The 12,637-nt window shown below is 39.6% G+C and overlaps 1 protein-coding gene across 1 annotated transcript in view; it reads right to left on the reverse strand.

The window, feature by feature from the left end:
- Positions 1–4,633: 4,633 nt before the first annotated feature.
- Positions 4,634–12,637, reverse strand: part of SBSPON (somatomedin B and thrombospondin type 1 domain containing) — a 30,006-nt gene continuing 22,002 nt past the window's right edge. The window contains exons 3-5 of the mRNA XM_068984158.1: positions 10,758–10,848; positions 8,877–9,053; positions 4,634–4,751 (exon numbers count right to left, since the gene is read on the reverse strand). Coding sequence (XP_068840259.1) covers positions 4,634–4,751; positions 8,877–9,053; positions 10,758–10,848 — 386 coding nt within the window. The remainder of the gene's footprint in view (positions 4,752–8,876; positions 9,054–10,757; positions 10,849–12,637) is intronic.

The raw sequence follows: 12,637 nt of genomic DNA on the forward strand, positions 1-12,637 counted from the left end.
AATCACTGCCTTGACTGATATGGAAATTCTAGTTTCAAAATTATTGTCCTTCAGAACTTGGCGGCTTTATTCTATTAGACTTAAGTATCCACTGATGATGAGAATGAGAGGGTAACAGGCAGGAAGGCCAGGGGTCTCCAAATGCAAGTGTCAGACATTTTTATCTCCCTAAAGCGGCAGGAGGAAACAAACTAGCGATATTTTTTTCCTTCTCTATACAAATTTAAAAGGGGGTTTCTCTTAAAATTCTGTGTTGCCATGACACCTGGTTTCACCTGAAGTTAACCAATGCCTTTTTCTTATGGAAATGTTTATCTTAAGCTATGCTAATGTACTATGCATTTACCCCAAACTCTGTCTTCAAGTCGGTTCCGCCTTTTGGGCTCAGAACCTACTTGATAAACCAGTATGTAATACTCCCATATTGTTCCTCTAATCTCTGTAAACGACACTATTTGTATGGTGCTCTCCCCTTCTTCAAGATTCAAGTTAATCCTTTTATGGCCCAAAATGAACCATTTGGAGCCAAGATTATCCCAAAATACATCTTATGGGTGAGGGGCCTGGTGCCATTCTAAGTTTGAGACATTCCTTTCTTTCATTAACAGACTGATAGCGACTATATAACATCCAGCTAAAGACTAGCAGGGGGGCACTCTTTCTGCCCCCTTCTGATGCCTGTGTCAGAAGCTTTCTCTATCTCCTTTATACTTTAATAAAACTTTATTACACAAAAGCTCTGAGAGATCAAGCCTTGTCTCTGGCCCTGGACTGAATTCTTCTCCTCCGGGGGCGAAGAATCCTGGCGTCGTGATTCAACAACAACCTTTCAAGAAGACTGCTGTTTCTCGTGGGAATTCTTATTCTTTTGTAGGTAATCTGCTTTTCTTTCTTTGAAAGATTTTATAGTCTTTTCTTTATCCTTGATTTTAAATTTCACAAGTTTGTCTCTAGGGGTGGGGAGTTTTAAAATCCATTTTGTTTGTGCTTGGTAGGACTGCCACACTCCAAGAAGAATGGCCCTACTTCCATCTTCTTTTCTACGTGTTTTAAAGGGTATGGTCCCTCTATTCTGGTTTATCCATCCATAGAATCCTATGTGCTTTCAATCTTCAAAAAGTTTCTTCAAAATCTATGAGCTGATTCCATCCCTGCCTTCTCATCTGTGTTATAGACTCTGTGTTACAGACTCTTCCATGAATCCTATAATCTCAATGGGAGTTGAGGAAGAAGATAAACATGTTTATCCATCTGTCACCTTGACCTAGAAATTTCACTTCTCTTTCAATATATTCATCAGAATATTCAGGTTTTCTAAACCATCTTATACTTATTTGTACAAACCTTCACCAAAATAGTCTTAGAGGGCAGAACTAGTTTTTTTTACATCATTTTGGTGCATTCCTAGAAGAAATGGTAATTGCAATTTTTATACAAGAGTAGAACTAAACAATTTAAGTTATTGCTATTGCTATTTATCCATAATTTCAACATTCTCAGATAAAAACGTCCCAAGAAAGGGAACTCCCTGGTGCTCCAGTGGTTAAGAATAGGCCTGCCAATCCAGGGGATATAAGTTTGATCCCTGGTCTGGGAACTAAGATCCCACAGGCTGCAGGGCAACTAAGTCCGTGTGCCACAACTACTGAGCCCGCAGACAGCTACTGCTGAAGCCCCCACACTCCAGAGCCTGTGCTCCACAGGAGAAGCCACTGCAATTAGAAACCTGCACACTGCAACCTGAGAAAGCTGGCACAGAAACAAAAGCCCAGCACAGACAGAAAGAAAGAAAGAAATTTTTTAAATTCCAAGACCCTAAAAAAAGAACAATAAGATTATAATTTACCTTGCTCCTTTTTCTGCTCTTTTCTTTTCTCATTTCCCCTCCCCCAGGTTTTCTCTATTGAATAATCACCATCTTTAATTCCTTTCCCCTTCTTTCCTGAGTGGGTATATCAACTTTTGTTCAAATTACTTTTCTCATGCACTTTTGAAAAGCAACCTATTAAGTAGTGCTACAGCCTGTAAATCATTGTAGAGTGTCATTGGAAAGGACCCCCACTCTAACGTACTCATTAAAAAGGAATAGCAAAGAAGTCTTAAATTCCTTGATCTTTATCTCTGAAAATAAAAAATTTGGGGTTCTTCATTCATCATTCAGACCACATGTTTCAGTTTGTTTCAGTTTTGTACTGTTTCCATGGACTTTGCTAGAAGTAATACCAAGTTTTTCAAGATCGTTATTTAGTAGCTATGTCTTCCAGCCCTTGAAATTCTTCAGAAGAATAGAAATAACAAAAATATGCTTCAATATGAAAGTAATTAATGGTCATGTAGTGAAAGCTAAATATGTAATTTGAAAAACTGATTTTATACAACTCAAATAGGCTGAATGTTACAACATATTGGAACCATAAATACATCATAGCTTTATTGTTGTTAGTCATCATACATATGCCTATCAATTCTAAAATGTTTTCTTTTGGCTTTTGTGAGATTTTTTGTTTATTCTCTGACTTGTCCAGAAAACTTGGGTATTTTCTAGCCAAACAAGTAAAGAGCTTTTCAAAATGTGAACAGAAAGTTTATTTACTGGTGTAAAATTTTAAGTAACATTGAAAGTTACCCAAGTATGCCTTCAAAAGTTTTGTTTTACAAATGTTAGAAATGATCTTGAAATGTTAATACTGAGCTGATAGTTGAAGTTTCTAACTCTGATGAGACTCAAATTTTTATGGTTAATTTGTGAAGAGTTTAATTTACCACAAAACAGTCCTGAGATTTAAACAAATACATTCTCAGAAATAGTGCTACTCTCAGCATTAAATATTGGGGACTTTTCCATCCCTATTAAACTTGCTATTGTCATTATATCATTACATGATAAGTGCCAAGAAATAGGTATTTTAGTAAATCACTTGTTAGTAAAGAATATTTTATGCATATGAAATCAAAGGAATTGCATATACAGGCACACCTCATTTTATAGTGCTTTGCAGATATTACTTTTTTTTTTGTACAAATTGAAGGTTTGTGGCAACCCTAGATTGAGTAAATCTATTGGTGCCATTTTTCCAATAGCATTTGCTCACCTTGTGTGTCTATGTTACATTTTGGTGATTCTCAGCATATTTCAAACTTCTTCAGCATTATTATTATACCTGTTCAGGTGAGCTATAATCAGTGATCTTTGATGTTACTACTCACTAAAGACTCAGATGATGGTTAGTAGTTTTGGGCAATAAAATATTTTTTAATTAAATTATATATATATTTTTAGACATAATGCTATTACACCCAATAGACTGCAAACATATGGTGTAAACGTAACTATTTTATTCCCGGGGAAACCAAAACTATCTTGTGGCTCACTTCATTGTGGTGGTCTAGAACCAAACTCAAATATCTCCGAGGTTTACCTGTAGTTTAAATCTCCAGATTCAGTTCTCTGAAGAAAATATTCTGAATTTAAAATTTGCTTCAGAAATAAAAAAAGCTTTGCTTTTACAGAACAGTCTTTGGCAACATTAGGCTCTTCATCGAAGCTAAATTCTGAATGAGAAGCTAAGATTTGGCTCTGTCAGTCCAGATTCTTCAACAAGGCCTTTTGTCTCTGGTTCATTGATTTTCCAATCATACAGTAAGGAAACTAATACTTCTGTGTTTGTAGAGGTGGGGTGGGGATGGAGATCATAGCATTTGTAATAAATCTATGCCTTCCATAATCTATACCTCTACCTTCTACTCCAAACAAAAGAAAACATGTGCTATAGGGGGGAAAAATATGGTAATTTTACCTCAATTAAACTTGAGGTTGGACTCCAAAATTATTGTAGTCAATTTCAGGCTTTATGCCTTGGAAATAATTTTCAGTGCTAATGATGGTAGAATGTTCATAATTAAAGCAATTATTTCACTTATTGTTGCCAAAATTTCACTTCATGGAAATTAAAACATTTAAAGGAATTGTACTGACCTAGAATGAACATTTGATTGATTCTTTTCAGTTAACAGAAGAAAATTTCTTCTATTTAAAAAAAAAAAAGTTATATTTAGTAGAGCTGTTGGTTTTGCTTACTAAATCTCAAACAACTTGTCTGGTGAAAAATTACTTGTGACAAATTTGCTTGAAATTATTATTGCAGAATTTGTGGAATAATATATTAGAAATGCACGCATGAGTGTACATATATCTGTAGACATTTTTAAAGGCAAGAAGTTTTTATGAGATTACAGAATAGAAAGAAAGAACCCAAGATTCAAAGCATGAGTACCCTTAAATGACAACTTACCAGTAAGTGGACCAACTAAACGTAGTCATTTTAGTGCAAACAGACTTACTCTGTGTCCAGAGGGCTACCTGTTCAATGAGGAGACTCCAAGTGACAAGCCAAGGTCAGAAAACCACAGGAGACTTTAGAATGGGTCCTCAACATAGTAAAAAATAAAAATAAAGGTACTGCGTTTCTTAAGAACTGGCCCCTGAATTTCCTTTCTCTGCTTCAGAATGTGGCAACGACATACATTTAGGAACCTAAGGCCAAAGAGTTTTCAAAGGATTATGCAGCATTGAACATGACTTGCTAGTATTAAGCATGTTTACAAACACATTTTGAAATATTTATATCAAGGTCTATATAAAAATGAAACTGTGAACAGCTGGACAAGAGCACTGTTCTACCCGCCGAACTTTTTTCCAAGTTCCTTGACATCGAGGATTGCCAATTGCTTGCCAATGGAGGGTCTGATTTCTGAAATGATATTTTGAAAATGTGAGTTACACTAAAGCAAACCAAAGATGATTCTAATCTACAGAATTATAAATTAAAGTGTTTTTTTTTAAAGAGGTTAACACTTGAAGTTTTGAAGTACATTACAAATTGAAATTATAAAACAAACATGATCACAACACAACTGTTTCTTTTCTTTGGGTTCTGTCAAAACAAGTTACCAAGTAATCCTTATTTGAGGACCTCCCCCCGACCCAGCACATTGAGAACTGTAGTTTGAGGTCACTGCATGCGTGTCTCTCAGTTGCTCTGAGTATATGAAGTGTTGCATAAAGGAAAATGACTTTCTGTTTTGTGTACTTTTTTTAGTGTATTTTTATTGGATGGACAGGGAGGCCTGGCATGTTGCAATTCATGGGGTCGCAAAGAGTCGGACATGACTGAGCGACTGAACTGAAGTGAACTGATTGGAGTATAGTTGCATTACAGAGTTGTTAGTCTCTACTGTACAGCAAAGTGAATCAGCTACACGTATGCATATATTGGCTCTTTTTTGGATTTCCTTCCCATTTAGGTCACCACTGAGCACTGAGTAGGTTTCCCTGAGCTATACAATAGGTTCTCATTAGTTACCTATTTTATACATAGTATCAATAGTGTATACATGTCGATCCCAATCTCCCCAATTCATCCCATCTCCCACGGTCCCCCACACTGGCGTCCAGATGTTTGTTCCCTACGTCTGTGTCTCTGTTTCTGTTTTACAAATAAGATCATCTATGCCATTTTTCTAGATCCGACATATATGCATTAACACATGATGTTTGTTTTTCTCTTTCTGACTTCACTCTGTATGACAGTCAGTCCCTAGGTCCACCCACTTCTCTACAAATGACCAAATTTCATTCCTTTTTCTGGCTGAATAATATTCCACTGTGTGCATGTAACGCTCCTCTGTCCATTCCTCTGTTGATGGTCATTTGGGTTGTTTCCATGTCCTGACTGTTTAAATAGTGCTGCAGTGAATGTTGGAGTGATGTGTTTTTCTGAACTGTGGTTTCCTCTGGGTATATGCCCAGTAGTGGGATTGCTGGGTACTGTTTTGTGTACATTTAAATTAGAGGGGACTGAACCAAATGATTCCTCATAATCCTCTCCAAAACTCTTTGATCCCATAATGAAAAAATGTGAGCAGTGAAAAGAAAAACGCCCTATTATTGAAATTATTATTTTTTAAGTCACTGGAACTTCAGCCAGGGTTGAAGGTGCCTTATAGGTATGTATTAAATTATAATATTTATTTTAAAGTCAAAATATGGATGAGGTATTCAGGAAAATATTAAGTTTCTGTTGCATGTGAATTCTTTACCCACTTTACTCTTCGTGTGCATACTTGATATAGAGGCTGTTGGCCACAAGAGACTAATAAACATAAATTCAAGTTATTAAATATTAAAGTATGCTCTGGGAATAATGATTAACTAGAAAGGTCCACATTTTTCTTTCTAATCTATATTTTTACCAATTCCATCTGACATTTTTAAAAGCCATAAACCATACCGTCACCAATTCTACCCGTCTCTTAGTTATGAATAATGTTACTGGATTTAACTGGTAGATAAGTACAGGACCGGAATGGGTTTTTAGGAAGGTAAAATGTTTTCAAGGGTCAATTCTTTTGGACAATCTAGATTTCTGTAATTTATGAATATTATGATTTACAAGAAACATATTTGGCCATCCAGGCGACTAAACTATATTTCTCCTGTGTGTTTGGTTTTTGTCCGGTTTCTAACTGACAGTCCCCAAAGCCATTGGAATTTCTTAAATGTTGAGAGTGATAAAGGTGTCTTTTTATGTGAGTAGGCAGATTTTTGGAAGCACCTGAAGTTGGGAGTTGGTTGCCAAGAGAATTAACCAGGTGGTTAGCAGGTTGGAATTCATGGCTCCACACCCTCAACCCCAACATCCAGGAATGGGAGAGGGGCTGGAAGTTGAATCAGTCAGTAGCCAATGACTTAATCAATGACGCCTCCACAGTGAGACATCCAGGAAAGTCAAAAGGACAGGGTTTAGAGGGTGTCTAGGTGAGTGAACACATGGAGAGGTGGGGAGAATGACACCCCTTCCCATACTTCTTCCCTGTCTCGCATCAAGCTGTTACTGAATTATATCCTTTTACAATAAACTGGTCATCTAGTCAGGCTTCCCAGGTGGCGTTAGTGGTAAAGAACTGGCGTGCCAGTGCAGGAGACATAAGAGACATGAGTTCGATCCCTCGGTCGGGAAGAGACCCTGGAGGAGGGCATGGCAACCCACTTCAGCAGTATTCTTGCCTGGAGCACCGCATGGACAGAAGAGCCTGGTTGGTTACAGTCCACAGGGTTTCAAAGAGTCAGACCCAACTGAAGTGATGTAGCACGCACACATGCATGGTCATCTAGTCAGGCAATGTGTCTCTGAGTTCTGAGAGCCACTAGCAAATTAATCAGACCTGAGGAAGAGATCATGGAATCTCTGATGTATAGCCAGTCAGTCAGAAGCACAGGTTAACAGGTAACACAGACTAAGCTGGAAACTGGTATTTGAAGGGGGCGGCAGGAGGGAGCAGTCTTGTAGGACTGATAGTGTCAGAATTAAGTTAAATTGTTGGATGCCAAACCTGGTATCCCATGAATTGCTTCATGTTGTGTGAGGAAATCCCAACCCCCCATATTAAAATTGAGTGCTTAGAACATCAAAAGGGTTTATGTCATGCAAAGCTAGGCCCTTCAATACTACCTCAGTCATGACTGTGACTGCCTCACTGAGCAGTGGTTCTGAAATTTTGCCGTGGGTATGAATCATCTGGACAGGGTTCAGCAAACTGTGACCCATGGGCTGAATCCAGCCCACCCACCCCTTGTGTAGTCTACAGGGTAAGAAGGATTACTACCTATGATCCAGAAATTATACTCCCATATATATACATATATACAAAAAAAAAATGAAAACAGTAATTCAAAAACATACAGGCACCCCAATGTTCATAGCAGCATTACTTACAATAGCCAAGACATGGAAGCATATAAGTGTTTACTAATGGTTGAATGAATAAAGAATATGTGGCATACATATTACAACTTAGACATAAAAGAAATGAAATCCTGCCAGTTGCAATAACATGGGTGGACCCGGTGAAATAAGTCAGAGAAAGACAAATACTGTGTATTATTGTTTGTATGTGGATTCTGCAAATTAAACTAGCGAAAATAACAAAGAAACAGACTCACAGATACAGAGAACAAACTAGTGGTTACCAGTGGAGAGAGGGAAGGGCAAGGGACAGCTGGGGGTGGGGGGTTAAGAGGCACAAACTACTCTGTATACAATAAACAAGCTGCAAGAATACAGCACAGAGAATACAGCCAACATTTTATAATAACCATAAATGGAGTATAAGCTATATAATTTTTGAATTGCTATGTTGTACACCTGAACCTGTGGCTCAGCTGGTAAAGAATCTGCCTGCAATTCGGGAGACCTGGGTTCAATCCCTGGGTTGGGAAGTTCCCCTGGAGAAGGAAAAGGCTACCCTAGTATTCTGGCCTGGAGAATTCCGTGGACTGTATAAATCTATGGGGTCGCAAAGAGCTGGACACTACTGACCGACTTTTGCCTCACTTCACTTTCACACCTGAACCTGATATAAACTCTACCTCGACTTTTAAAAAATTTTAATAAAAATAATGATTTTTATGTTTTTAAAGAACTGAAAGCAATTCATAGATTATTTCATGATACATAAAAATTCTATAAAATTTAATTTTAGAAGTTTTAGTGTCCATTAATAGAGTATTACTAGAACAAAGATAAGCTCATCTGTTTGCATAGCATCTGTGGCTGCTTTGGGGGCAGGTCTCTGATGATCCCTTGAGACCTTGGTCTGAACCCAAATATCCAAATTCACCCACACCTCTCTGGTACAGAGCCTCTAAGTCCTAGAGTGTGAACTGGGTCCTGGACTCTGGAACGACCAAATGAAAGTTTCTCCCCACTGTTGTGATTCCCCAAATCGAATACTGGTCTGCTGTGCATGACATGAAAAGGACATATCTCCCCAAATGAGGGCCAAGAGAAATCCTCCAACCAGTCTCTCTCCCTTACCCGTCAGAGTCCAAGCCATCACCAGAACAACGAAGGCTCACAGAGTTCATAGCTGGAGGTTGACAATCCACGCACACTGTGTAGCCCTCTCGGAGATACTGCATCCATCGGGTCAGGGGGCGATTTTCCATGGCACAGTGATGAGTCAATGACTCTGTCTTGAACTCCATACAGTATCTAGAATGGGAAAAAAAAAAGGAGCAATTTCACTTGCTGTAATTGTAATGATTGGATTGGCCAAAAAGTTCGTTCGCATGTTCCCATACCACTTTATGAAAATATCCAAACAAACTTTTTGGTCAACAAGAACAACAACAAGAAGTTCCCTGATAAAAAAAAAAAAATAAAAAATAAAAAATAAAGAAAGAAGTGCCCTGATGTTGTAGGAAGACTAGAACCCCCTGAGGACTCCTGACAGCCCGGGGAATGTAGGGTATTGCCTTGTCACAGGTCACAGAAGGCCTGGTCAAGCTTCTCACTCACTGAACTCTTGACATCTGACACCTGAACCTTTTTGCTGTTTTCCAACCCATGTTTGAATTATTTGGTCAACAGCATACTGCACAAATTTTATCTCGGATCCTATCTAGCTTGACCATGAAATTATGTCTCAAAACACATTTCAGTAGGAAAATTGCCCTTGATAACTTTGCAGAGATTTTTAATGAATTACAGAAATTGAACACGAACTTGCTTGAGTCTGCGAACATGTGAGCCCCAGGAAGGCTGGTCCCGGATGTCCAGGCTAGCACCTGTGTTTTTCTGCCTCACCAACATTCCCGGGACCTTCCCTATACCTGCTCTCCCAGCTCACCTACATAATCTGGGGCAATGAGATGAGTTTTGACTCAGAGTCAAGCATCAAAGTTATACCGGACATCACAGATGACAGGACATGGGAAGCTGAGACAAGCTTTTCTGTAACAGACTAGAGTCACCTTACACTGAGCTGTGGAAAACTCTAACATTATATTATGTGACTAGACCCTGAAGGCCCCAGAGTGCATTTAGACATGGATGAATATTTCAGAGTTTTGTACTTAAAAGCAACACAATTTTACAATTCTTCAGGGAAACAAAACAACGTGGCATTTCAGGTTCTAACTATACTAAAATGGACTCTTGTTTTTTAATCCATATAATTATGAACTGTAATAAGTTAGATGGAAAGTGTTTAGAGAAACTGTTTCAAAGAAGATCTTTAACAATGGTAGATAAAGTTTATTTGCTACCTTAAGGTACTAAGGTAGGAAATCTATGATGCAGCTTCAGTCAGCTTTAGACAGCTTAACCCTGACATTTTTTCAAGGGTATTTGCTCATTAAATTCTCACAGCAACCCCACATGGTAGGAATCTATATTCTCATTTTATAAGAAGGAAAAATTGAGGCTCAGTAAGAGGTGGTGTGGGGATTTGAACATGCAGCCGTCTGGTGTCCCTGTTCTAACAGCAGAAAAGTGGGCTTCTAATGAGCGTGGAGGTTCCTTCTGAGCCATTAGGTCTTGATAGAAAGGCTCACACCTCAGATGGGGACCATGTTCAAATTCACAAACAGAGGTGGTGCTGGAGTCCACGGTTCCATAAACACTACAAGCTGAGCATCCTTAGTGTGAATGACAAAATATACCATCTCATTTCTATACAGCATGTTTCTTCTTAGGGATCAGAGACAAAATATTTCTAGCCCCTTCCACAAAAAAAAAAAAAAAAACAGGGAAGGGGCAAGTATTTCCCAGCTCTGGGATCAAGAGTCACATTTTATTTGCTCAAAGTACATGAACAATAACAGAAGAAATTCCACCCCAACAAGTTACCTTCGTGAGCTGACTTGACTATCCGACCAGAAAAAAACATGTGAAAAACAAATAATACCAAGTTACCCAGCATCCTCTGTGTTCGTGGTCCAGTGTGGGGAGGCCGCCTGTCTTGTTCGCTCCTTGTTGAATGCAGAGGTAGTTATAAAGGCAGGGACTGGAAAAGGAGAATGACCTTGAACACGTGCAGCTTGAAGTCTCCAGAGCAACTGTTCCCAAACTTGGTTTCAAACCCATCCAAAGCCCTCCAGTTCTAGATAGTTAAGGACTTAGGGAAGGTCATGGACACACGGCTATACTGAAAATGGATAACGAACAAGGACCTAGCATAGAGCACAGGGAACTCTGCTCAATGTTATGTGCCAACCTGGATGGGAGGGGGGGTTTGGGGGAGAATGGATTCGTGTATATGTATGGCTGAGTCCCTTTATTGTCCACCTGAAACTATAACAACATTGTTTATAGGCTATACCCCAGTACAAAATGTTTTGGGTGTTAAAAAATAAATAAATCCCTCCACCCCTAAATCTATGGGACACCACCAAGGAGTGAAGGAGGTGAAGCCAGAGACCCCAGAACCAAATTGCATAAAGCCTCATGCAGCACAGTTGTGCAGGGAGGGGCACGCTTGTCTGCAGTGATCTCAGCATGTGCAAAGGAAACCGGGGGGTGGGGGCCAGGAGGTGAGGGGAGGCACGGGGGCAGGAAGCAGAGGGAATAATAAAAAGATGGGTGGGGCAGGGGGGACCAAGGGAAAAAGCAAGGTAATAGAGAAAGGGAGATTTGTTTTTTTAATGAAACGGAGAAGAAAAGTGAAAAGTAGAATAAAGAGAGAGAAAAGGAACAAAGGCGAGAGGAAGAAGACGAGAGAGAAAGTGAAGTAGAAGAAGAAAAAGAGGAAAAAGGCAACCAGAGAGTAAATGAGACAGGGAAAAACAGGCACAGCAAAGGAGGGAAGAGTGACTGCTCCCAGGTTTTCTGATAACCGCAGCCTGGAAGCTTCGCCACCAACCACACAGCCCAGGGTGTGGCCATCGGGTGCTGGCCAGCACGGTGCTGTCCCCGCTCCAACTTCAGGGAATGAAGGTCTTGAAGGGGCTCTTCCCCTCACCCCACCCCACCCCAACACCCTCACTTCTGATACTCTGGATCGGAGAGGAAAAAAAACAGCCAGAAACCCTTTCCTTCCACCTCTTCCCTCTTATTTTGTCTTCCTCCTATTTCATCTCTAAGTCTGGGGTGGGGGCATCTGTTGCTCTGTGTAGCCCCTGGGGACGATCTCTTGATTCCATCCTGCTGTCAATTCAAGGAAGACAGGGTTTTGCCTTGATCATCATGGTAGCCCTCATATATTCACATGCTCAACAAATACGTGTTCAAGGAATGAATGGGTCGATGAATGAATGAATGAATAAATGAAGTCATAAAACTGCCATGAGGTCCACGGGTCCTATTTCCCTGAGGTCTTCTGTTCCTATACTGAGTCTTGCAGCTGAGAAAGTTCTACTATCCTTCTGACCTCTTATTTCAGAAATTGGATCATTTCGGAAAGAGGAGATACCAACTGAGATTGGCTTTTGAGATGCCCAAGTCATCAACAAGAGCACAAGGGCATGGGGGAACCAGCAGCAAAACAGATGCCTCAAGCTTATATGTTCATCTTGCTAAGTTCCTTCCAGCCACGAGGTGGCAGCCTGAATTCTTTAGATTTTCTGAATGAGATGTCATTTTTTCTATTACATGGAAACATAAGCATAGCCACTTGCTCCTAAGAGTTGGAGGCACATTCTTGTCCCATGTGGCTGGGCACCTAATCTCTTGTCTGAACATTACCCACATCTTGTGTAAGCTCTAGACACCCAGCTGAGTGTCTCTTGCTGTGATAGCATGTTTGTTTTCCGAAGAGAACATGTCATTCTTTCTAAATGTGACTGTAGCTTTGGAAC

The sequence above is a fragment of the Capricornis sumatraensis genome, chromosome 11 (assembly GCF_032405125.1).
Source record: "Capricornis sumatraensis isolate serow.1 chromosome 11, serow.2, whole genome shotgun sequence".
NCBI lineage: Eukaryota > Metazoa > Chordata > Mammalia > Artiodactyla > Bovidae > Capricornis > Capricornis sumatraensis.